This window comes from Protopterus annectens, chromosome 2.part0, assembly GCF_019279795.1.
Source record: "Protopterus annectens isolate FY-2018-M chromosome 2.part0, PAN1.0, whole genome shotgun sequence".
Taxonomy (NCBI): Eukaryota; Metazoa; Chordata; order Ceratodontiformes; family Protopteridae; genus Protopterus; species Protopterus annectens.
The window spans coordinates 1,743,300,732-1,743,326,588 of NC_056728.1; the positions used below are offsets into that span (position 1 = coordinate 1,743,300,732).

At 44.5% G+C, this 25,857-nt stretch overlaps 1 protein-coding gene across 1 annotated transcript in view; it reads right to left on the bottom strand.

Annotated features, from left to right (window-relative positions):
* Nucleotides 1-25,857, bottom strand: part of DNAJC16 (DnaJ heat shock protein family (Hsp40) member C16) — a 1,387,609-nt gene that overhangs the window by 201,962 nt on the left and 1,159,790 nt on the right. Inside the window, exon 11 of the mRNA XM_044061770.1 lies at nt 22,745-22,927. Within this exon, the coding sequence (XP_043917705.1) occupies nt 22,745-22,927 (183 nt within the window). The remainder of the gene's footprint in view (nt 1-22,744; nt 22,928-25,857) is intronic.

Here is a 25,857-nt window from a genome sequence, read left to right on the forward strand (position 1 = left end):
GCTGGAGTTTCTTTAACTGGGCAGCATATGGCATCTGTTTGAGCCCTTTGATCCTCTTAGTGAGGTACTTTTGGGGTCTTTCCAGTTGCTGCAGGTGTCTGGTAAGGTACATCCCAAAAGGGGCATTGTACTCAATTATGGGTCTGATGAGGGATGAGTAAAGAGGCACAATGACCTCCCCTGATCTAGATGTGAATCCCTTCATATTTAGGTGGGCTACATAAAATGTTTTTCTAACCACTTTGGCCACATGGTTGTCAAATGAGAGATTGCTATCAACTTGGGTCCCCAGGTCCCTAATTACTTCTTCTGTACTTAATGGATTACCACCTATGTGGTAATTTGTGGGCACTTTGTTTTTGCCAAAGGGGATGACTATACACTTTTTGGTGTTTAGCTTGAGGCCATGGCTCTGGCACCAGTTGTCTGTTTCTATGAGGCCCTTTTGGAAGATGCTTGGGTCGGCTGGGGAGTCGATTATGGCACCCAGTTTGCAGTCATCTGCGAACTTGGTCAGCCACAGTCCTTCCGTGTTGGCCTGTACCTCCGAGAAATATATACCGAACAAGAGAGGTCCCAGGACTGAGCCTTGTGGGATGCCACTTGTAACTGGTTTGGAGTCTGACATGGCTCCAGCAATTCTAACCATGTGGGTTCTGTCCTTGAGCCAGTTTGCAACCCATCTAGTGACATAGGGGTTTATATTGAAGCTGGTGAGCTTATCTATAATGCCCGAGTGGGGTATTGTATCGAAGGCTTTTGCAAGGTCCAGGTAGGCTGTGTGGACCACCTTCCCCTCGTCAATGGCCTTGGTGACTGTTTCAAAGAAATCGACCAGGTTTAAGAAGCAGGATCTGCCCTTAAAGCCAAACTGGGTAGGATCCAGTGTCTGTAGGTCCCCAAAATCTTTATTTATGAGGTCCATGATGATCCTTTCCATAGCTTTGCAGACCAAGCTATTCAGGCTTATGGGGCGATAGTTTCCAGGATCCGTTGAGGCACCACCTTTGTGGAAAGGGACCACTGTTGCTGTATGCCACTCTTTGGGTACATATCCTGTAGAAAAGGCTGAGATTGAATAGTAGTTTTATGTTTGGGTTTAGCTCTTCTTGGAGTTCATGTAGGACGCAGCCCGGGACACCGTCTGGTCCCACTGATGCTGTGTTTTTTGCTTTGGAGAGGGCGGCTCTTACCTGAGCATCAGAGATGTCAGGGGGGCAGCACTCTGCTGGAATAGATATTTGCCCTTTTGGTGGGGAGGGGGGGGGGGGAGAGAGAAGTTTGTGCTGAACCTGTCAGCTAGGATGTTGGCAATGTCTGTGGGTTCAGTGTATTGTATGTCATTTTGGACTAATTCTGAGCATATCTGGGAATTCCCACCCAGGTTCCTAACATAACTAAAGAAAGCCTTGTGATTATCTTTAGTGTCCTGTGCAATTTTTCTCTCAAAGCTGGCCTTAGACGATTTTATGAGTGCCTGTAGTTTTTTGCCAATACTGATCAGAGATGCCTTCCCTTTTTGGGATTTTGCTCTATCATGTAGTCGCTTCCTCCTTCTTTTGTATAGTTTGTTTATGGCTGGGGTCCACCAGACAGGACGTCTGCCTTTGGGTCTTGGTTTTATTTGGGATTGCATGATCCATGCATTCCTGAAGGTGTTCATAGAATGCGTTTATAAAGGATTCTGCGGTCTGGGCCGTATTTTCCACAGGCTCGGGGGTTTTGAAGGATTCCACCTCAGTTTTGAGGAGTGTGAAATTTGCTTTGGAGAAGTTTTTCACTGTGGTTTTCTGGGCAGAGGGTGGGGTCTGGATGTGAGTATCCAGTGAGATTAGTTTATGGTCTGATCTTACCAGTGAGGGATACACTTCTGGTCTGGAGCACAGAGTCCCCATGTTGGTGATGATCAGGTCCAGTATGTTTTCCACTCTTGTGGGAGTGGTAACACGTTGTTCCATAGCATTTGAGTTTATAAATTCTAGGAACCTTTGGGCTAGGGTGTTGGAGCTAGAGTAATGCTCCCAGTCTATGTTTGGGTAGTTGAAGTCACCCAATATAATGGTGTTTGGAGAGACCTTCATATTTTCCAGTGTTCTCAGGAAGGCCGAGTGGGGTTCCTGGGTTTGGGAGGGTGGTCTGTAGCAGGCTATAAACTGGAAAGCAGTTTTACCCACTGTTAGTTGCACATGGATAGTCTCTGATGCTTCGTGCTGTGCCACCAACCTGGAGGTGTGGGTATCTTTGACAAATATTGATACTCCCCTCCTTTGTGGTTAGGTCCAAGTTTTGGGGCTGAAAAGCATGGTATGAGGTATAACCTGGTAGTGCTGGGGTGCTCTCGGGAGCCTTGAACCAGGTTTCTGTTACTGCACAGATATCGACGTTCTCCATGCTAAGGAGAGTTTCGAGTGCGTTCATCTTGAGGTTTAGACTTCTGGCGTTGAGTAGCATTACTCTTAGTTTCTTATCCCTTGTGATACCTATGGTGGTGGGTTTGTCTTTTGAGCCTTGCCTAAAAAGGCACTATGGGGTAGCAAGAGCCTTTGCCAATATCCGAAAGCCCAGGGGTGACAGGTGCAAGCCCCTAGCGAAGCATCGTGGCTTGTCGAAAGCATGTCATCCCAGGCTGACAGGCATTGGATCCCCTTTGAATGACACCAATACTTAAGCCAATTGTTGAAATTGATCATCTTGTCTTCATACTGTGGCATCATTCTTGGTGAGGGTAAGATGCTACTCAAGGTCAGGGTCATACCGGCCTGGGCTACATGCTCAGAGAGCTCCTCTATGTCTCTTTTCATGTAGTCCAGGGAGGTACGTCTCAGGTCATTCATGCCAGCATGGACAATGAGCGAGTCATATTTGTACTTGCCTTGGAGTGACCTGAGTTGCTTGTGTTATGTGGCGGATCCTAGCGCCAGACAGGCAGCTCACTGTGACCACCTCCTTGTTCAGCCTGGTGAGCGGGACGTCAGTGTGCCTGATGATACAGTCACCTATTACAAGTGTATCAGGTGTGTTGTTTAGCCTTAAGGGCTGTGACTGTTCGGCAGACTGGCTTTGTGAGCTGTGTTGAACGTATTTTGTTTTGGGGTAGCGGTTGCTTGGTTGTCTGCTTTGGAGGTCTCTGCTGCTTAGGCAGATTTTTATTTAGAGCCTCCGAGTATGTTTTTGTGTGTTTATGTGTTTGGTTTGCTGTCATGGTAGGTCTATGTGAGACTGGAATTGTAGTGAGTGTGGTTTCCTTCTCCTCCTGACTGGTTACGCCAGTACTGAGTTGAGAGAGCTTAGCCTCCAGTTTGGCTATATGGTTGCATCTTTCACATGTGTTGGAATTTGTTGGGAGGAGGAGAGGGTTGTCCGTGTACATGAGGCAGTTGTAACATTGTCTCAAGATTCCCAGATTCACCAGCTGGACCGGAGAGGAGATTGACAACTGACCTTTGGACATGCTAGAATAGTATTGGGAATTCCTTTATAATTGAAAAAAAGTGCCAATGGTGAACAAGGTACTCAAGGGGAGTTTGTGAGGGTGTAATGTTTTTAATTTTTTAGTGCTGACTTAGTGAGCAAGTGCCAGGTAACTTAAATGCAATGTGTTACAGGTAACAAATGCAAAAACGACAAAAAGTAACTTTCTTTCAAGTGAAACAAGGAAATAAGCACAGTAAGCAATGCAGATATCACTAGGGATCCACAGAAGCGCTGAAAAGCCGCGTTTTAGGTGGAATTAGCGTTTCAGGGAAATAACAAGCAAACACACAAGCATACAAACAAAGCTAGATTCAGCAGGCCTGGATCTAGTCTATGCTACGGCAAACAAGGTGTACCAATTTCAGTAAGAAACAGTTCAAATATGCAGGCACTATAAGCCTTTAACCAGAAATTCCCAGCTCAGAAGGGCAGAGTTCAGCCTCTCTTCCCACAAGAGTGCAGGCCACGAACCTTCTTAATGTAAAATAACTGGCCTGAAGCCCAAGTGCTTAAGCCAGAACTAATACACTTTTAGAATAACAGACACTGAGCCCTCAATCAGCAGTTCCCAACTTAGAAGGATGTAAGCTACCTGTCCTGCCACCACAGTGCAGGCCACAAACCTTCCTAATGTAAAACAACTGGTCTGAAGCCCAAGTGCTTACTCCAAAAGACTTAGAATGATAGCTACACTTTAATCAAGTTACTACCAAGCAGTAATAAATACAATTGAATACTTTAAAGAATGCCTGGATTAGTGCTCAAGTTATACAAACACAGCTAGATTCAGCAATCCTGGATCTAGTCTATGCTACAGCAAACAAGGTGTACACCAATTTCAGTAAGAAGCAGTTCAAATATGCAGGCACTATAAGGGCAGTGCAGAGAATTGGTAATGCATTAAGCCAGCCTTGAATCTGAGGTATCTTCTGCACGATTAACTTATTGGGACATGCAGGTATGCCTCTTTTAGGTCTAATGTCACCAGCCAAGCATTCTTGCCCAGGATGGGCAGAAGCTGCTGCAAAGTCAGCATTCTGAATTTTGTAATGTCCAGGTATTTGTTCAAAATCGATAAATCCAGTATTGGCCACCAGGCCTTGTCCTTTCTGAGCACCAAGAACAGTCTTGAGTAAAAACCTTGTCCTTTTTCCTGTTCTGGTACTGGCTGAATGGCCCCCATATCCATGAGGGACGTAACCTGTTTCTGTGCCTCTGCCCATTGATTTTTTGGCAGATCCAGCCAACCGTTTGCCACTGGCAAGTGGAATCTGTATCCCTGTGATACTATGTTTAGCACCCACTTGTCCTGGGTTATTAACTGCCAATTTTGAGCAAAAAGTGCTAATTTTCCCCCTAAGGGTGCTGCCAAAAGGTAAGTGCTGGTGAAGGCAGAGGGAAGTCATTGGGACTGTTTTCTGTAGGTTTGCGCTTTATCTCCTCCAGATTTGGAGGTAGAAGTGCCCCATTGCTTTGACCTGTAAGAATCTTGTGCCTGGTATCTGGAACCCTTAGGGCGCCTGGATTTGCCCCTTTGAGCTCTGTCTGATACAGGAAAGGACCAATTTTTTGTAGGCCAGTGTCTACTGAATCTTGGTTGGCTGCACTTGTAAGAAGTCTTTTACAGTTTGCATAGAATTAGCTTTGTCTTCCATTTTCTTTAAAACCTCTTCTGCCTTAATACCAAACAGAGTATCACGCTGTAAAGGTGCATCCAGTAATTTAGCTTTAACATGATCAGGCATACTTTGCTCTTTTAGCCAGGCATGCCTCCTAATCACAGATCCAGTAACTGCGGCCCTGCATGAGGCCTCTAAGGAATCAAAACCACATTGCAAAGTATGCTTTCCAACTTGTTCAGCTGCATGCAATAATTCCTGCAATTCTTTATTTTCTGCACATTCAGAAATCAACATAATTTTCTGTTGCAACAATCCCATAACATGTTGTTGATACTTGAGCATATGAAACTGGCAGTTTAAGGCCCTAATTGCCAAGGTTGCAGATGTATAAACCTTTTTTCCCCATCTAGCCAGTGCCCTTGAAGCTCTGTCAGAGGGGGTAGGATTTTTGGCTGTTGAAGCCTTAACTCCCTTTGGACCCAGTGAAATAGTTTCAGGATCAGCAGCAGCAGGGTTTCTAAATAAAAATGTGTGCGAGTCAGGGACCCTGTAATATCTGTCAGGCTTGCTGGGAGCCGGAGGTAAGGAGTCAGGGGTCAAGCTTGACTTCGAAAACACATCATCCACAATGTCTAAAACAGGGGGTATATGGCTAAAGGCCTATGCTGAGGGAGAAGAAGGAAATCCCGGAGCCTCTTTTTTGATTCTGAGAAATCTTGACTCTCCCATTGAAAATGCTCCCTCAAAGTATGCAAGGTTTCTCCAAATGAATAATCCTCAGGAGGTGATGCAGATAGTATAGACTCCTCTGCATCAGAATCCTCATAGAGAGGTATAGATAATTCCTGATCAGAAGAGGAATCAGAAGAAATAGAAACCTGATCTGAAGATTCATGATCAGTGTCTTGCCTAGGCCTCTTATCAGGAGGAGGATGGGAACCCCTGATCAAGGTAATAAGGCCTTCAGCCATTTTGATCATCTGTTTTTTTAGGCATAGAGGCCTGTGCACGTGGCTCATGCGTCGTTTTTTTAGTTTTAGAAGTTGCTTTTGTCTTTGGTTTTGCAGCTGTCGTTGGTTTGATATAAAAATGTTGAGGCCTGAATACACCCTCAGAAGCCGGTGCCTGCTCAGCGGCTCCGGACCCATCTAAAGGAGATACATCCGTGGGTCCAATACTTTGAGTATCACGAGGCATGCCGGACTCCACATGGGTCTCGGTAGAGGCCTGTGACTCAAAAGTAGCGGGCATCAGGGGCTGCAAAAGCGCCTCACTGAGTACTGGCGAACCAGTGACTGGCTTAGGAGAAGCTTCGTCATCGGTTTTGGACCTCGACTGTCTCTGTCCTTTTCTTTGCATTTTTTATGTACTCCGGTAGTCGGATTGCTATCAGACAACATTTCTGGGTAGTTAAACCTGTTTCCAAAATACTTCGAGGCAAACATATACCGACGCTTAATAGTACGTTGGTTAAATCTAGCACAAAACTGACAGCCAGGCACGTTGTGATCAGGGCCTAGGCAAGGAATACAGTATAGATGGAAATCCTTATGAGGTATTTGCTTCCCACAAGTAATGCAATTATTAACTTTTTCTGACATCGGTATGGAGCAAGAAAATAGTTTCCCCAACGGGGTACTTAGCTTTAGTGAAGACTTTGGTTCTGAAACTCAAACTGGAATATTTCAGGAGTCGGCCGACCAGCACTTGAGAAATGCTTCTGCTTCGGGCACAGCGCGGCAAGAAAGACTAAAGAAAATGGTGTCGGCTGCTTAATACCCCTGATGACCTGACGTCATGGAAGATGAGACAGCAACCGACGCAGGACCCAAGACTTTGGAATTCAGACTGACTTGAGGGCAACCTCTGCCAGCAGATTACCCAAATTTAATGACTGCAACAGTGAAACACGAAGAACATCTAGATCCAGAAGTTCGTTGAAAGGTGGAGACACCCAAGTGAAGGAAGGGTGAGATCCAAAGGCCTTCTGGTACATGGATTCCTCTGCTGAAGGGTTGGTGGACTTCCAACTCCTGCTCTGCTTAAGCATTTCTAAGATGTCTCCAAAGGAGACATCATCATGAGGCAACCGTGGGGACCTTTCAGCTTCTTTGAGGTCCATATCAGAAGTGATGGACTCCTCTGGGGAGTCTAAATGCTTCCTCTTATATAACCTCTTCCAATGGAACTCCTCAGAGGGGTACTCTGGAGAGGCTTCAGAAGAGTGGGGGGTTACCCTGTAGGGGATCCTGAGGCCAAGGATCACCGCGTCCCTGTGGATACAAGGATACAGAGGCAGACACCAGTGCTTTTGGGGGAAGAACATCCAGAGAGGACAGCGGAATTGCCTGTGGAGACAGTACTCTCATCACCTCAAAAGTCCCCCGCCCCTGATCCGAGGAGATCCCTGGATCCGAGGAAGTAGAGGGAACCCCCCGGGATCAAGGATGGCCCTGATGCTGAGGTTGGAGCTGAGCTCACCCAAGCCAATGCCCGGAGAGTCAAGGTTGGATCTGACAACTGTCTGATCGGACTCACCTCCCTGGACCCGAATGGAGAGCATCGGCTCATAGAGTCCTCAAGCTCCGATAGAGCAGAGGACTTCAGAGCAATGGTTGGATCTGAAGATCTCAGATTAGGTCTTTGGTCTGATGGTTCCACTAATATCAGCTCAGGACATTCTGACTCTGAAGTCAGAGGTCAGATCAGAGGAGGAATCAGAGCAGAAAGGGAGGATGTGGTCGGATCAGAAGCCCTCAGGGTTGGATATGATAGCTTGGCCAGCGCCGGTGTCCTTAATCGTCTCTGTACCACTCAATACACATCATCGCCAGGCTCCAGAAAGACCGAGTGGAGGGGACTGGAGACTTGGAAGGTTGAAGTATTGGTAGTCTTAGTGTAGGGGAGAATGGCTCCAAAACAGGGGACCAGCTCCTCAACTCAAACTCTACCGGTACTGAGACTGATGGTGCCGGAGCTGTAGATTTTTCGGATCCGACAGACTTAGGATCCGGTGTCAAAATTTTGACAACCTTCTTTGAAGGCTCTGATGGAGCACTAAAAGAGGAAGATCTCTTCCCAGACTTGTCAGATTTTGAAGATGGAGACTGGTCAAACAATCTATACAACAGTAGGAAGAAACTGTTGCAGAAAAGAAGAAAAATCCCAGGATGCAAAAAACTCCCTCACCAGCCTCGGTAAGAAGCTGAGATCCCTCATAAAATCCTCAAATGCTAGTTACGAAAATAAAATTGCCAAAGACTCCAAAGACAACCACAAGGCATTTTATAGTTATGTCAAGAATCTAAATGGCAATGCTCAGATCTGCTATGAGCTACAACAGAATGGCATTAAATATACTGATCCCAAGGATATTGCCAATATCCTGGTAGATCGATTTAGTGCCAACTTCATCCCCCCCTCTCACCCCTAAAGGGCCCATCTCAATACCAAAAGATTGCCAAATTCCGGTAATGATGGCAACACAGGTAGAAACTGCACTCTCCAAAGCTAAGAATACAGCATCCATGGAACCAGATGACATCCCAGGCTGTGTACTACATGAACTACAAAATGAACTGGCACCTCACCTAATTGTCATGTTTCATCATAGCCTCACCTCAGGCTTCATGCCCACTGAGTGGCGCACAGCTACAGTTATCCCACTCCACAAGGGGGGATCCACCTTGGATCCCGGGAACTACCGTCCCATCAGTTTGACGAGCCTGATCTGCAAGGGCATGGAACGCATTATCATGGAACTTATAAACAAAGACATTAGCAACCTTCAAACACTGGACCCCACCCAGTTTGGGTTCGTGAAGGGCCGATCTTGTCTCCTGAACCTGATTGACTTCTTCGAATCCAGAGCTGTGGACGAGGGTAAGACGGTCCACACAGCCTATCTGGACCTCGTCAAGACCTTCAACACCATCCCCCACTCTGGAATCATACATAAACTTATTAAGCTGGGCATAAATCCCTATTGTCACTCGATGGGTTGCCAACTGGCTTACTGACAGAACCCAGACTGTAAAAGTAGCCGATTCCAAATCCAGCTCCAGACAAGTGACAAGTGGAGTACCTCAGGATTCAGTCCTGGGACCACTCTTGTTTGGCATCTACTTCTCTGAAGTACAAGCCAACACTAAGGGACTCTGGCTAACTAAGTTCACAGATGACTGCAAACTGGGAGCCATTATTGAATCCCCAAATGATGTGGATATTCTACAGAAGGGCCTTACAGAAACAGATGCCTGGTGCTAGAGCTATGGGCTCAAGTTAATGCCAAGAAATGTATAGTTATCCCCTTTGGAAAAAAAACATGTACCCATGAATTACCACATAGGTGGCAGTACACTAAACATCGAAAGTGTGATGAGAGACTTAGGGACACAAGTGGACAGTGGTCTCACCTTCGATAACCATATCGCCACAACAGTCAGGAAATCCTTCTATGTGGCACACCTCATCACTAAGGGCTTTTCATCCAGAAAAAAGGAGGTCATTGTCCCACTATACTCATCCCTCATTAGACCCATTATAGAACATAACGCCCCATTTGGTATGTACCTCACAAGACATCTGCAACAGCTGGAAAGGCCGCAGAAATACCTCACTAAAAAAATCACAGGCCTAAAGCAGATGCCATATGCTGACCGTCTAAAAAAACTCCAGCTGTATTCTGTGGCATATCATCTACTCAGAGGTGATCTCTGCTTAATATACAAGGCCATGTCAAACCCTGAGCTGTTGGACATGCTCCACTTAAAGAAATCCCAATCCCTCAGATCCACACTCCAGGGATATAAACCTTGTCATCACAATAAACAAAACGTGCTGGAGGGATAGGTTCCTGACCCAGAGACTCCCCATACTCTGGAATAGACTGCCCATACATGTCAAGCAGAGCGCCTCCTTGGCCTCTTCAAAAAGAACCTTGATGATTGGATTGGAGATAGGAAATTCACCCCGGGGATCATGTCAGTCACCCTGCTAGACAGGGGTCCGGAGAAGTAAATATTGTGGGAAGAAATATCAAGGGAATTGTTATGGCTAGGCTTGTATAGGCCCTAGGGCCGATAGCCTAGCACCACCCTATGAACCTATGACAAATCTGGACCTTCTTGTATTACTTCTGAGAAGGGGCTTTAAGTGATCTTTCAGTATCAATTTGTTTTTCCTCTACAGAAGAACCCTGTGATTAAAAGAATGACAAATGGAGTAAGACTCCTGAAGATGGACAGCCCCTAGGCAATAGACACAAATTGTGTCTCTATCAGTTATGGCCACTTTCTGTCCACATTTCACATTTTTTGAAACCTGAGAGTTTTGAATCTTTAGAAGACATGCTGAAAAAAGGGATAGTAACAAAGGAAATTAGCTAAAGAAGTTTTTTTTTTTTTAAAACAACAATTTAACAGTAAACTTAACTATGAAAAACAGATACAGAGGATGAAAGGAGGGCAAAACCCTCTAACTTAAATGGGCTATGCCCGGAGACTGTAAAGAAGAGAGATAGCTCTCTAACTTAAATGGGCTAAGGATAAGGCAGTTCTCTAAGTTAAATGAACTGACCTTAACAAGGTTCCTGAAAGAGAAAAACAAGAGGAAGAAGAGCCCTCTAACTTAAATGGGCTATTAAAAGTCTTAAGGTGGAAGCCGGGATAGAGACAATAAGACCTAGGTGGAAGACGATGGCCAACAGCAGAAGATCAGCGACAACAAAGTGGAAATAGCTGACTAGCACAATAACTAGCTATCGAGATTAATAATAGAGAATAGGCAATTTCCAACAACAGTGATTATAATAAAGAGTATGCTTAGCCAGAGCCAGTAAAACAAGCACCCGATCTTGTTTAGCGGCAAATGGGATCTGGGGAGTTTACCTAGTGCATGCTGGGGTAGGGTTTAGCCACGAACTAGTGGAAGACCTCGAGCTTGCATATAAAGGCTGAGTCAGATCTTCGGATCAGATCCAAACCCAACCGGGTAAGAATGAAGGTGAGACAGGACAACACACCACATCACATATTAGTCTGTTCATATTATCAAAAAAGGCCAAAGAGGAAATAAAAGATATGTGATGTAAATAGACATAAAAAGAAAAAAAATGTTAATATGGTTTATTTTCTGTTAATGTATGCCTGTGTCCTAAGTGATAATTTAACAAAGATGTTTGAAAAAAAAGTACAAAGGATACCCAGGGATCTTATGAGTTTGGTAGCTAATACGAAGGAAAGAAGGTGTAGCAGAAGTGCACTCTTTCTTACCATACATATCCATGGCTTTATCCTTGTCACTAAGCAAGGCATTAGTAGGGAGTAAAAGTTTGGTTGCTTTATTAACAGAAATCACAGGATGGTCTGATGATGAATTTTTGTACAGAAATATGTGACAGTCTGGTACCTTGTAAAACCTATTAGATTTCATTGCAGAAGGTGGCTGTAACCCTGAAGTCAAAGGAGCAGACAAAAACTGTGTTCTGAAAAACTTCAAACATAAGAGGGATGGCTTAGGGCTTAGGAACTTCTTTATTTTCTAAGTCATAGTATCTCTTCCACCCTTCCAATGAAATGATGCATCATTTTTAAAACACTTTCACCAAAGGACAATTCTTCTAAAAGATAATCAGGAGAAAGGGTACTGTCACTTTCTGACTCAAACTCTGTAGGGTACTGTCACTGTCTGACTCAAACTCTGTAGCTGAGTGAATCGTAATCTAAATTTTCTTTCTCTGAAGATGTATCCCTTTTCCTCTTCTGAGGAGTTGAAATAGAGGAACGAAACTGGCAACCTTTTAATGACATTATAGCTTTGAATAGTCCTTGAGAAAAATTATACCGCTCCTGCTGTGGATCACTTAGAGAAGGAGTAAGAGGATGAGAGGTCTGCTTTGTTTCCTCCTTCCTCTTTTTAGGAGTATTAACAGAAATAATGTGAGATGGAACAGACTCCAAATGAATCTCAATAAGTGTACCTGGGATATTCTCTCAAACGAGGATCTGTGGAATGCCCTCAAGTCTCAGAAATTATTAACTAGAGGTTCCCCCTTCAAGGCCTTACTAGCTTGTCTGATCAGTTTTATGAGATGTACCTACAGGCTACAATTTATCTGCCTCCAGAGGCATCAAGACAGCAAGAAAAGCCACTGAAATTGGGCAGTCTGAGGGCTCATCATGCTCCTCAGCACAGGCATCCAACCAGAGAACAGAAAAGGAGGGTTGAGGGACATCACAGAAAGACAACTCAAGGAGACCATCTCATTTTGCACTAACTTCTCAAGTTTCTGGTTCTGTAAACATAATTTCAGAGATTCTAAATGACTCCTGATAAGCTTAGGGACAAAGGATTTATAAATGGGGCATTCTCTGAAGTTATAGTCACGACCTAGGTCAAATCTGCCTACTGCAATCACATTGATCTCTCTTTGCTGACGTGAAAATATCACAAAATTAATGGAAGAGTCCCCTGTGGGGATCCTTATCTGCCAAAACAAAAGGAAATTGCCACAGACTGTATGACTGACAGACCTACTTGAGAGACCTCTTTCTTCTCAGGCTGGCAGCAAGATTTGTGTTATCAGCAGAAACGCAAGTTTCACCTCCAGACCTTCTGCAATACCACTTTATTACACAAAAAATTGTGTGGGAAGGGTGGCAGTCCCAGCAATGACTCCCAGTGAGAACCTGTTTTTTTTTTCTCATGCTGATGAAATACATCTATAACTATCCTCTGTCTAGCCAATATTTTACTCACACAACTAACATACGACCCTATCAAAATATGTCTAACATGGTGATTAACCTTTTGCACTGTACATTGTCAGATGCCTTGCAGAAATTAAACAGGCCACACCTACAGTATCTTTTCAGTCTACTGATATGGCTACCCACAGCACTCAACAAGACTTGTCTGATATGACTTTCCCACAGCATATCCATGCTGTCCTGGACACAGTAGCCTAGAGTTTCCAAATACTTGTGAATTATTTCCCTTAGCAATGATTATAATTTCCCTACATAGTCACGACCTACATATTAGATCAAACAGCAGACTAATATGTTTAAAGCTCTGCTCTCGTTTGTGAATGTTATCTGCCCTTTTCCAATCATAAGAATCCTAACAGCAAGGTTAGTTGGGGTAAGCACATTTTTACTGCTGAAATTGTGTTTCATTGTGATTTTAGAGGTAAAGTTTTTTTTTTAGCTTTATTGTGAATTTATATATTATTGCTTGTATTATCTTGTATATTACTGTTTGAAGGTTCATCTTAATAGTCTTTACTGCAGTTGTGAAATGGTAACTTACTGAACACAGAAAACACCGGCACAGCTGATTCAAAATCAGCTGATCAAACATGCCAGCAGCTGCTCTGTGCAAGAATGTGGTGTAGTCTGGATAGGGGAATTTGCCCTTTCTCCACTATAGTGCAATCTCAAAGCTGGTATATATAGTTAGCAAGGGGTGTTCAAGGGCAAGGCCCCTTGCCCCACCTGCAAAAATATATGTTCTTTTCGAGGGGCTGCTGAATGAAAAGTTGTGCTCAAATCAGTGGCCATTCAAAGGACTGCACTTCTGATGACCTGTCAGACATAGATTTTCATAGGTTGGTACTAGGTTATCGGCCCTAGGGCCTATACAAGCCTAGCTATAACAATTCCCTGGCTATTTCTTCTCACAGTATTTACCTCCCTGGACCCCTGTCTAGCAGGCCGACTGACGTAATCCCCGGGGTGAATTTCCTACCTCCCATCCAATCATCAAGGTTCCTTCTGAATAGGCCAAAGAGGCGCTCTTGCTTGACATGTATGGGCAGTCTATTCCAGAGTCAGGGGAGTCTCTGGGTCAGGAACCTATCCTTCCAGCATGTTTTATTCATTGTGATGACAAGGTTTAGATCCCTAGAGCGTGTCTCTCTGAGGGAATGGGATTTATTAAGTGTAGCATGTTCAACAGCTCTGGGTTTGACATGGCCTTGTATGTTAAGCGGAGATCGCCTCTGAGTAAACGATATGCGACAGAGTACAGCTGGAGTTTTTTTTTTTTTTAACATCAGCATATGGCATCTGATTTAGGCCTGCTATTCTTTTAGTGAGGAATTTCTGCGGCCTTTCCAGTTGGTGCAGATGTCTTGAGAGGTACATAGCAAACATAGTGTTGTATTCTATAATGGGTCTAATGAGGGATAAGTACAGTGGGACAATGACCTCCTTTTTTCTGGATGAAAAGCCCTTATGATGAGGTGTGCCACATAGAATTTCCTGACTGTTGTGACGATGTAGTTATCAAAGGTGAGACCACTGTCCACCTGAGTCCCCAAGTCTCTAATCACACTTTTGGTGTTTAGTGTACTGCCACCTATGTGGTAATTCACAGGTACATGTTTTTTCCCCAAAGGGGATAATGAGAAGTTATGTACCTACCATAACGTTCCATGTTAGTTGTCTTCTCTCGCCTTCTTTCTTGCTTGATGGGTTCGGAGCCGATCCTCGGCTCCGACTCGGCACTTGCTAAGCTCGAGAGTCACTTTTACCAGCTCGAGGCAGCTCCATATCCCATGATGCAAGGCGGTAAGTACCCAGATCTCGTTTGGTACCTATAGGGAGAATAACCTAGCACAAGAAACTTTCCACTGAGGAAAGAAAGCAATTAGCCTAATGGAAGGGCTGTAATGGGAACCAGGAAACTAACTGGTGCCTAAAGAAGCAATCTTCCAAACAAGGGAGATCAAGGTCTGTCCAGGCAAGGGGGTAGGAGGGAGGGTCGCAAGAAAGAAGGCGAGAGAAGACAACTAACATGGAACGTTATGGTAGGTACATAACTTCTCAATGTTAAATTGTCAATCTCGCCTTCATTCTTGCTTGAGGGGGCCGCGTCCCTAGCACCTCTATCCTGGGTGGCTCAATGGAACAGACTCTTGAGAACCATAGAACCAAAACTGGCTCTATCCCTGGAGGCCAAATCCAATTTGTAATGAGAAACAAAGGTATGAGGAGTGGCCCAAGTGGTTGCTGCACAAATAGTGTCTAAAGGGAGTCTAGCCTGAAAGGCTGTGGAAGTGGCTAAACTTCTGGTGGAATGCGCTTTTGGTTTTGAGCACAGCTGTTTGCCACTGAGTTGATAGATTTCAGAGATGGTGGAAGAAAGCCATCTAGATAAGGTCACTTTGGAAACAGGAAGGCCTTTCTTATTTACAGCATAAGAAAGAAAGAGCTGATCGGATTTCCTGAATTGTTTTGTTCTGTCCAAATAATATCTGAGTTGGCAGTGAACATCAAGATAATGTAATTTTTGTTCCGATCTGTTGGAGTAATTAGGGAAAAATACAGGGAGATCAATAGATTGGTTCAAATTAGTTTTCGAAGCCACCTTGGGCAAAAAGGATGGATTAGTTCTCAAGGATACCCTGTCCTTGTGGAAGGCCAAATAAGGGGGATGAACAGAGAGAGCATGAAGTTCTGACACTCTCCTAGCCGAGGTAATTGCGACAAGGAAGAGTGTTTTCCATGAAAGAAACTTCAGTGAACATGAAACAGCTGGCTCGAAGGGAGGAAGAATTAAGGATGTCAGCACTAGATTTAGGTCCCATTGAGGAGGAGGACTCCTGACAGGAGGTTTAAGGAGGAAAATCCCTTTTAGAAAAACTCTACAAAGCCTATGGGACATAATGTTGTGATCTGCAAACCCAACATGAAAGTTTGAGATAGCAGCCAACTGAACTTTGACCATGGAAGATGAAGAGCCCGAGTGAAAGATTTCCGCTAAAAATCCAAAACTGCATGAACAGGGGCAGTAAAGGGATCTATATTCTTTGATTTTGCCCAAAAAGAGAAGCGTTTCCACTTGCTGGTATAAATCCTTCTAGGAGAGGATTTAAGGGAAGCCACTATGATATCACTAACCGGGTTAGAGATCATAGGAAGCCTGGCTAAGGAAGGAAGTGGAGCAACCAAGCTGTGAGGTTGAGAGAAGGAATGGACCGATGTAGGTGACCCGATTGGTGGATCAGAAGGTCTGGCACTGGGTCCAGATGCCACGGCTGCACCAAGAGGTGACGGTGGAGGAACGGAAACCAAATTTGTCGAGGCCAATAGGGGGCAATGGGAATCATTTTGGCTCTCAAACGGTGGCTTTCTGGAGTACTTGTGGAATCAAAGGAAAGGGAGGAAAGGCATAAAGAAGTCCCTGGGGCCAATCTTGGGTAAGAGCGTATCTGGGGGGATGGCCTGGCAGTGGGAAGAGAGAGAAGAAGTCTGGGCATTTGCTGTTTTGGGGAGTAGCAAAAAGATCACAACATGGGCGGCCCCATTCTAGAAAAATCTCCTCCACTATGGATTGTTTGAGAGACCACTCGTGAGGCATGAGAATAGCTCTGCTCAATCTGTCCGCTAAAATGTTGGTTTTCCCAGGGATATGCGTTGCTACCAGAAACCGATGAGAGGAGATCGCCCATTGCCAAAGTCTGAGAGCTTCTCGACACAAGGGGTAGGACTTGGTTCCGCCCTGCTTGTTGATATACCATACTACAGACATGTTGTCCGTGTGAACTGCAATTGTTCCCAAGGGAAGAAAGTCGTTGAGGGCTTGCAACATTAAAAGCACTGCTCTCATCTCTAGGACATTTATGTGCAGGTGGTATTCGAACAGTTGCCACGTCCCATGAACCATCCTGTCCTGATAATGACTCCCCCACCCGATCAGGGAGGCGTCCGTAGTGACTGTGGCTACCGGGGCCAGGGATACAAAGGGTCTGCCCTGATGAATCTGGGGAGAAGAAATCCACCAGGATAGATGGTTTTTGCAAGCTTGTGTCACCAGGATTTGATGACGCATGGGAAGTTGTTGGTAAGACCACTGGGTGAACAACATCCATTGAAGGAGACGCATGTAGAAGCGGGCCAAGGGAAGAAGAGTAATGGCCGCTGCCATGAGGCCCAACACTTTCAGGACCAGTCTGGCTTGCACCTTTTTGCTGGCAAGGATGATCCATGACGTGACTTTGGATATTTGAGATTCTTTGGTCTGTGAGGGTTGCTGACATCCAAACAGTGTCTAAATTTGCGCCTATGAAAGTAATAGACTGGCAGGGCAACAAGGAGGATTTTTTGTAATTGATCGAAATTCCTAACTGAGTGCAGAGATTTAGGGTGTAATCCCTGGCTTGGAGAAGTTGATGCCTGGTGGTGGCTGAAAGGAGCCAGTCGTCGAGATACAGAAACACCTGGAATCCTTGACGTCTCAGGTGAGCCGTGACCACTGCCATACATTTGGTGAACACTCTGGGGGCTGTAGTGAGACCAAAGGGCAGGGCTCTGAATTGAAAATGACTGGACCCCAGCCGAAAGCAGAAAAACCTTCTGGAGCGTCTGTGAATTTTTATGTGATAGTACGCATCCTGAATGTCTATTGAGCACATCCAGTTGTCTTTGCCCAGGAAAGGCAAAATTGATTGAAGTGTGACCATTCGAAATCTCATCTTTTTCACAGACTTGTTGAGTCTGCTGAGGTCCAATATTGGTCTCCAATCTCCCGTCTTTTGGGGACCAAAAGAACCTTGAGTAGATTCCGGGCTCTGAATGGTCTGTTGTAACTGGCTGAATGGCCCTTTTGTGTAGAAGCTTTGATACTTCTAACTTTGCGATTTCCCTTAGACCGGGTGGCACATCTGGAAGGGAATTTTTGTGAGTGAAGGGACTTTCCTCGAAAGGAATTCTGTAACCCTCGGATATGATCGACTGTACCCATCTGTCTTGTGAGAGGGAATGCCAGGCTTGTGGGTACAGCGATAATCTTCCCCCGACTGCCTCCAAGGATGGACAGTCGGGCAACACCTCAGGGATGCTGGAAGGGCTTGTCAGAGAGAGGCTCTCTGCTTACCTGGTTTTGTGGACCCCCTCTGCTTCTAGGGCGGCGTCTATTATTATTACCCCCTCTGCCTCTAGGGGTAAACTGACCACGTGTATCCAGCGTGACTCCTTGGGATTTATGAACCACATCTTTCCACCCTTCTGTCCCTTGGGGTAAGGTCTAGAAGGGGTGGAAAACGGACCCTACGGCAGAAAGAGTCTTGCCGTCCTGCTCACACCTGGTCAATGTATCCTTCACTTGAGGACCAAACAAAGTTGACCCATCAAAGGGAGAGTTTGTGAAGGACGCCTTGAAGGATCTGCAAAATTACAGAGCCGCATCCAGGATTGACGCCTCAGAGCCACTCCTGTACCTGCGGCTCTACTGCCCATCTGCTGCATACCTAATCAGCCGCATGGAGGAGTTGGTTATGGAGTTAAGGATTCCTAGCTGAGAAGCAATCTTGTCTTGTGCCCCCGGAGCTGCAGGATCCTGTACTACTTCACCTAGTTCTTTAAGGATGTCCCTTTGGAGTCTGGTGAAGTGACACAAATAATTCAGCGAACGCATGGCAAAGGTCGCTGAGGAGAACATCCGCTTACCATACCTGTCCATGGTCCTGGAATCCTTGTTAGGAGGATGGACCGGTACGGAAGGAGCTGCAAGTTCCTTTTTAGTGGCGGCCGCCACCACCATGGCATTAACAGGGACACCTTTTGTAAGGAATTGCTGTTCAGAAGGGGCTGTAATAAATTTAGAAGGCCTCCTGGGAACTGGCTCTACGGAATCAGGAGAAGCCCAAGCCTTTCGAGCAATTACCTGCATGAGGGGGTCAAAAGGCGGAGACACCCAGGAGGTGGAGGGTCGAGAACCAAACGCCTCTAGGTATACCGTCTCATCATAGGAGGGATTTATGGAGGGCCAGTTTCCCCTCTGTTTCAGGAGTTCTAGGATGTCTGAAAAGGAGACATCCTCAGAGGGGGATCTTGGGGATCCCTCCAACTCATCTAAGTCGGTATCCGAAGTAATAGACTCAGGTGAGTCCAGGTGCTTCCTCTTACAAGTCCTCTTGCGCGGAGGATCTCCTGATGGATCAGGAGAATCCTCGGAAGAGGGGGTTCCTCCCAGTGGGGAAACCTGAGGCGGTGGATCTCTCGGTCTGGGAGCAAGAGAGCAGGAAGAGATATCAACAGGCACCATAGAGGGAGGAGCTAAAGGAATAGACTGCTGACTGAGCCCAGGGGCCAGCACACTCCTCATCACCTCGAAGGCTCCCCTCCCAGGGAGATCCAAGAGAACCCGTTCCGAAGAAACTGGGACTCCCGGGCCCACCGAAAGGGAAGGCTCTGAGGCAGATGTCGGAGCCGAGCTCACCAAGGCCGAAGCTCCAAGGGGAAGAGCAGGGTCGGACAAGGGTCCGATGCCACTCACCCCCTCGGAGCAGACCAGGGAAGCCTGGCCACCGAATCCCTCCAAGAAAGGTCTCGAGGAGGAGATAAGAGTAGATGCTGAAGGCGCAGAAGGGGGGAGGTATCTGGCCCTCAGCCATAGCAGTAACTATTCCCGTAGACTCCAGCTCCAAACTATGGGGTAGAGTCGAAGGAGGAACTTGAAGAGGGTGTGGACTAATAGTCGTCTGTTGAGACGGACTATGAAGCATCTGGGCTAGTGTCTGTGATTTTAATAATCTGCTTACCACCCTCTCTAAATCATGGTCTGACAACCTGGAAAACCTAGATGATCGGCTCCGATGGCTCCGCTCCGAAAGAAGAGGTGAGGCCGGAGCCGACAGTATCGGTTCCAAAGAGGGAGACCTGGACCTCTTCCTCGAAGGAACCATCGGAGCCGATGAAACCATGGATCCAGATGGAGCCGATAACTTTTCGGCTCCGAGTGTAGGTATAGATGTATCGGCTCCGGCCGGAGCCAATACAGGCAAAGAAATCATGGTGCCGGTGCCAGTCGGCCCCGACACCGAAGCCCGAGCTACATGGATGTCGGAGCCAGTCGGAGCCGACACCAAAGTGACCTTCAAAGTATCGGCACCGATAGCCATCGGTGCCGAAGATTTCTCCAAGCTAAGATCGGCTCCAGTCGGAGCTGATCTCGACTCCGAAGAAGTCGGAGCCAAGGCCGAAGGCTTAGGTACAGAAGCCTGGGCCTTGGTAGTCTTAGAGGGCTTACCCGGAGCCGATTTTGCCGGGGAGCCCTCCGGTTTAAGAAGTCCTCTTAAAATAAGTTTGTTCCTCCTTTCCTGCAGGACTCTCTGGCTAAAAGAGTGACAAATTGCACAGGAGTCCTGCAGGTGGAGAGGTCCCAGGCAGTATATACAAGAAGTGTGACTGTCTGTCAGAGACATCTTCTGACAGCACGAGTCACACTTCTTGAAGCCTGAGACCCTCTGATCCTTGGACATAGTGTTATCCCAAACACAAAAAACACACACACAGTCCCGAATCAGAACAATTTAAGTTAAAGGTATAACTAAAAACACACACACACACCCTAACAGTAGGGGGGGGATGGGAGGGAATGAAGGCCTGACTAAAAATATAACTAGGGAAAAGTAATTTTAGTCAGAGAAAACCCTTAAAAGTATATTAACAATAAAGGAAAACTATTGAAAGAGAAATATTTGGAATGGGGTGACTAAATGTATAATAATAAACACTTACCAGGAGCTGGTAAAAGGATTACCTCATCAGCGAAGCGGCAAACGAGATCTGGGTACTTACCGCCTTGCATCATGGGATATGGGGCTGCCTCGAGCTGGTAAAAGTGACTCTCGAGCTTAGCAAGTGCCGAGTCGGAGCCGAGGATCGGCTCCGAACCCATCAAGCAAGAATGAAGGCGAGATTGACAACTTAACATCTATACATTTCTTGGCATTGAGCTTGAGCCCATGGCTCTGGCATCAAGCTTCTGTTTCTGTACGGCCCTTTTGTAGAATATCCACATCATTTGGGGATTCAATAATGGCTCCCAGTTTGCAGTCATCTGTGGACTTTGTTAGCCATAGTCCCTTAGTGTTGGCCTGTACTTCCACAGAAGTAGATGCCACACAAGAGTGGTCCCAGGACTGAACCCTGAGGTACTCCACTTGTCTGGATTTGGAATCGGCTACTTTTACAGTGTGGGTTCTGTCAGTAAGCCAGTTGGCAACCCATCGAGTGATGTAGGGATTAATGCCAAGCTTATCTATGATTCCAGAGTGGGGAATGATGTTGAAGGTCTTGGCGAGGTCCAGATAGGCTGTGTGGACCACCTTACCCTTATCCACGGCTCTGGAGACTGATTTTAAAAAGTCAATCAGGTTCAGGAGACATGATCGGCCCTTCACGAACTCAAACTGCATGGGGTCCAGTGTTTGAAGGTTGCCAATGTCTTTGTTTATAAGTTCCATAATAATACGTTCCATGGCCTTGCAGATCAGGCTCGTCAGACATATGAGGCGGTAGTTCCCGGGATCCACACACACACACACACACACACACACACACACACACACACACACACACACACACACACACACACACCTAAGTATATCTATATATTATAGAGATATTTTAGTTGCTTTGTTCTAAATTCTTCATGATTTTGCTTGCTTAATTTTCATATGCTTTGTGAAGTGCTTTGTGATAAAACAGTACAATAAAAAAATGAGTTGAACATTATCAATTACTCCGTCACGTCTCTCAAGCATTTTAAGATAAATGTAATTTGCCCCTATTATATTGGCACCTTTAGTTTCAAATTGCTTTTCACATACTTTTTCTGTAAAGAGTGTGGATCAGCCTTATTACCTTCCAGCATTCTAATAATCAAATACGATACAGGTACCCCTTTCATCTCCCCTCCTTCCTCTGCCAATGACATCTGTCCATTCCCCATAAGTGCATTTTTCCCTCCCCCCAAGACTACAGGGGTCTGTCTGAATCCTGTCATGGCTTTACATGTGGATCCCTTTCCAGGGGGAAAGAGAGAACAATTTTCATTAGTATGCTACTTCTAAGAATGTCATCCCCCTTTAAGAGAGGTAAAAATCAGACTGGTACAATTATGTGGCCGGGGGCAGGAATTTTACAGTACACAGTGGAAGGGGAAAGTCCGGCAGGGTGGGGTATGTCATCACTAGCATCACTGCCCATGACACTTTCCCACTCAAGGCCTCCTACTACTAAACAGTATCCCACATGTCAACATAACCTTGGCAGCCACCGGGGTGCCCCAACTGTAAACAGAACCAAATTCCTCCTCCTTGGATGGGCAAGTTGAAACAAGCTGCTCACTCCCATTCCCTAACTAGGCTTTTACAGTATTTAAAAGTTGGTCTTGGGGTGTTTGGTTCATAGTCAGGACCCTGCCTCTCTATGCTACAAAGCAGGTCTTCTCCCTTCTTCCTTTGCAAATAATGAGCAGAAGTATGCAGTCAGAAGCCTCACTTTTTCTTTATCCCTTTTTACCATCCCAACCCATCCATAAGCTTTCTTACTCTTCCTTTTGTCTTTCTTTGCACCCTTATGCATCTATAAAATACAATTGCCCTTCTTATCTGAGAAATATGTCCTTTCCTCAATTTGGGCCTTTACTTTTCTTCTTTTGTTTCCTAAACTTTGATCCACCTTATTTGAGAAATGCAGTACTGTAACGCAGCACACTAGCTGTGTTCACATCTTAATTGCAGGCATGTAAAGCCACACTGCAGGCAATTCATTTCTAGACTACAATGTGCTAAGTATTAACAACACATAAAAAGTAACTCATTTAATTTATATAATCAAAGAATGACTTAGACTTACAGGTGCCAGTTCATCATTGAGTTCAGGAACTACTGTACTTGCAGATAGGAATCCTGGTTCACTTTTTAACATATTCAAACCATCAAACAGCACAGACTTGTTTTCTTCACTGCCACTCCATGAATCTTTACTCAGTTTATAAAACACCTTTCCAGCTTCATTGCGTCTCTCCAGAAATACAACCTGGCAAAAAAAAGTACATTTTAAGTAAAATATATTACACATTGCCATTGGTTTTCTTTTTTCTGGCATCTTTCCACTGAAGACTACACAACCTCAAAGCTCAAGGGATACATCATATAAGTAATCACAGACAAAACTAACTATTCAGTCTTTTAAATAAATGCAGAAAATTCTGCTTCACTGAACATGTCCTACACATCTGGAGAAACAGAATCAACTGAGTTAAAATACCTGCTATATTCGACTGTATATTTTCACGGGGCCTTACTTCATTATTTCCAGATCTTCACAGATAACACTGACAAGTCTCTCAAGATTCAAAACTGAAAGCTTTCAAAAAGGAGATGCCGATATTTGGATTGCATCTCTATTCAGTAATATTTTTTCTTCTTCTTTTTTTGATCCTGCTGCTTGATGTTCAAACATATCTCTGCTGGTCAACTGGCTCATTTGTTCCCCATAACTGAGGTGAGGGACAGCTGAGAGGAGACATTATTCAGTCAGCTATCGGGGCTGTTTGAGTTTATTTACTTTTGCCCTACAACCCTATAGATGTTACAGATGCACAAGTAAGGCAAACCACACATGGCTGAGCAACAGATTGATAATGCTGGACGGCACCCACTTCCCACCAAGCAAACCCACCCTGTACCATAAGAGACCACAGACATTCTTCTCCAGTCTGATGATGATGGCAGAATACAATTCATTTTAAATATGGTTTAGGTGGACTAAACGGTTGAATAGTGGTCTTTACCAAAGACCTTGCCTTAAATATGTAATAAAACAGAAGGTCTACAAGATGATGTAGCTGAAGATGGTGCTGGATGATCTCAGTTCTCAAAAGAAACAAATCACATATTCGTCAGTAGGAGTATGTTTTTCTTAGGTAAGGAAAGCACAGAATAATTAGCAAGATTAAAGTAAAACACTGCAGTAATACCCAGCCTGCATAACCATATTATTCTGAGAGTTATTTACTACATTTCATTTTGTTGATAAGTTACACCTCTCTGGGTCTATGACCACTTTTCAGGAGATAAATGAAATGGTACTTATTAGGGCTCCAAGAACCCGTCAATTACTTGGAGAATAGTTAACAGAGAAGTACAAATCTTAACAGTGAAACTAGTAACATTCAACATGAGTGGACATACTGGTTCAAATAATAACACTGCAAAAATTAAACAATTAAGTTTACTAGTGACTCTCAAACCTGAGATTCTCAGCCATTAAAGAAACTGTACATCGAGACAGAATGATTTTTAGATTCTGCATATGGGTAAAATCACATCCCATCTCTCAACTAAAGCAATGTCTGACAAAAAAAAAACTCCCTGAACAAGTACGTAATACATACTATGCTCTTGGTGGGTAAAGTGGGGAATGTAAATGTGTATTGGTTACATTGCATATACAATTAAAGGATAATAATCTTCCTTATTTTAAAGAGGTGGCTGTCTGTATTAATGTTCTTAGTTTAAGCTACAGACTATGCTTTTTTTAAGTAAAAAAAAAAAACAGTGAGAGAACATATTGAAAAATATGAAAACCGTTAACTATTTCTTACATTTGCTAAGTAACTAGCCATCTTTTCCCTTACACTTGCTTTTGGATGAAGGCAAACAGTCTGCAGGGTACAGGCAAATAATCAAGAGAGACCTGAAAAGTGTATTCTTGAGTAAAATCTGTGAAGTACAGTGTAATTCGCTCCTACAGGGATACTGGCAAGCATTCAATGAAAATAAAAAGTAAAGTAAGAAATGAAGTTTGAAAATGTGGGAAGCAAATAGTTATACAAAAGCAGGGCATTAGCAGTACTCACCTTAACTTTAGAATAGGTGCAACTGCTAATCTAGTACAATTACTCCTATTTGGTGGGGAAGACCTCATTTTGGAAAGTGTACATAACTGTTTGCTATAAGTAAAGACAATATGGGGGGAGGGATGTTGAAAATTTAAAGTTTTTGTTGTTTTAGTGTGTTTTTTACGTGAAAGGTCTGAGAAAATGTGATAAAGTTCACAGAGAGATAAGAAAGGCAATTACATACAAGGTCAGCGTGCCAGTTAGTCAGTGTGTATGCAAGATGGGAAGCAAAAATGATGTATTCACCATAACAACAGATCCTTATGGTCTCTCTCCCTATCTGTCTCAACGGTTTGGTTATCTGCCCAAGTGGTGGATCTGAACCAGCAACATTTCCACATGTATGGTTCATCACAGCTTGGGCCACTCTCCCATAATGCAATGCTCACCTACTGTTCCTCAGATCAAGCTTGACCCACCAGATATCATGGTACTGACGAGGCGTGGAGAAAGGCTTTGCCTTTAGATCTACCCAGGAAGGATGGTGACAAATTTGATGGTGAGTGGTAGGAGAGTTGACCAGATGGATAGAGACAGACAATAAGGATCTATCATTATATTAACTAAACCACTATCATATCCTATATTGTCTTTTCTGTCTATCTTGAGTGTTGGGGCAGAATCCGCAGTTACTTACTTCCTGGGTGGCATCATTATAGGATATCCCCTAAGAATGTCAGAATCAAAGGAAGCTCTGGATATTGATATGAGATCAGGTTTGTAATGTATGATAAATGTATGCATTGTTGATCATGTTGCTACAGTACAAATTTCATTAATACAAGAATTACTGAAACAGGCCATGAATGTTTGAGATTGACCTTGTGGAATGTGCTTTTAGTTTTACACCCAATTGTTTGCTATGCATAGAATAAATGAATGTGATATAGTCTGAATGCTATCTGGATAGTGTCTCTCTGGAGACTTCAGTTCCTTGTTTTGCTGGGGAACTGGAAAAAATTTGGTTCTTTTTTCATAAGGATTCTGTCCTGTGAAGGTAGCGGTCTGTGATCAACAAAAGAATTGCAAGATGAATAGTTCTGGATTTTAGGAGCCTCAATTT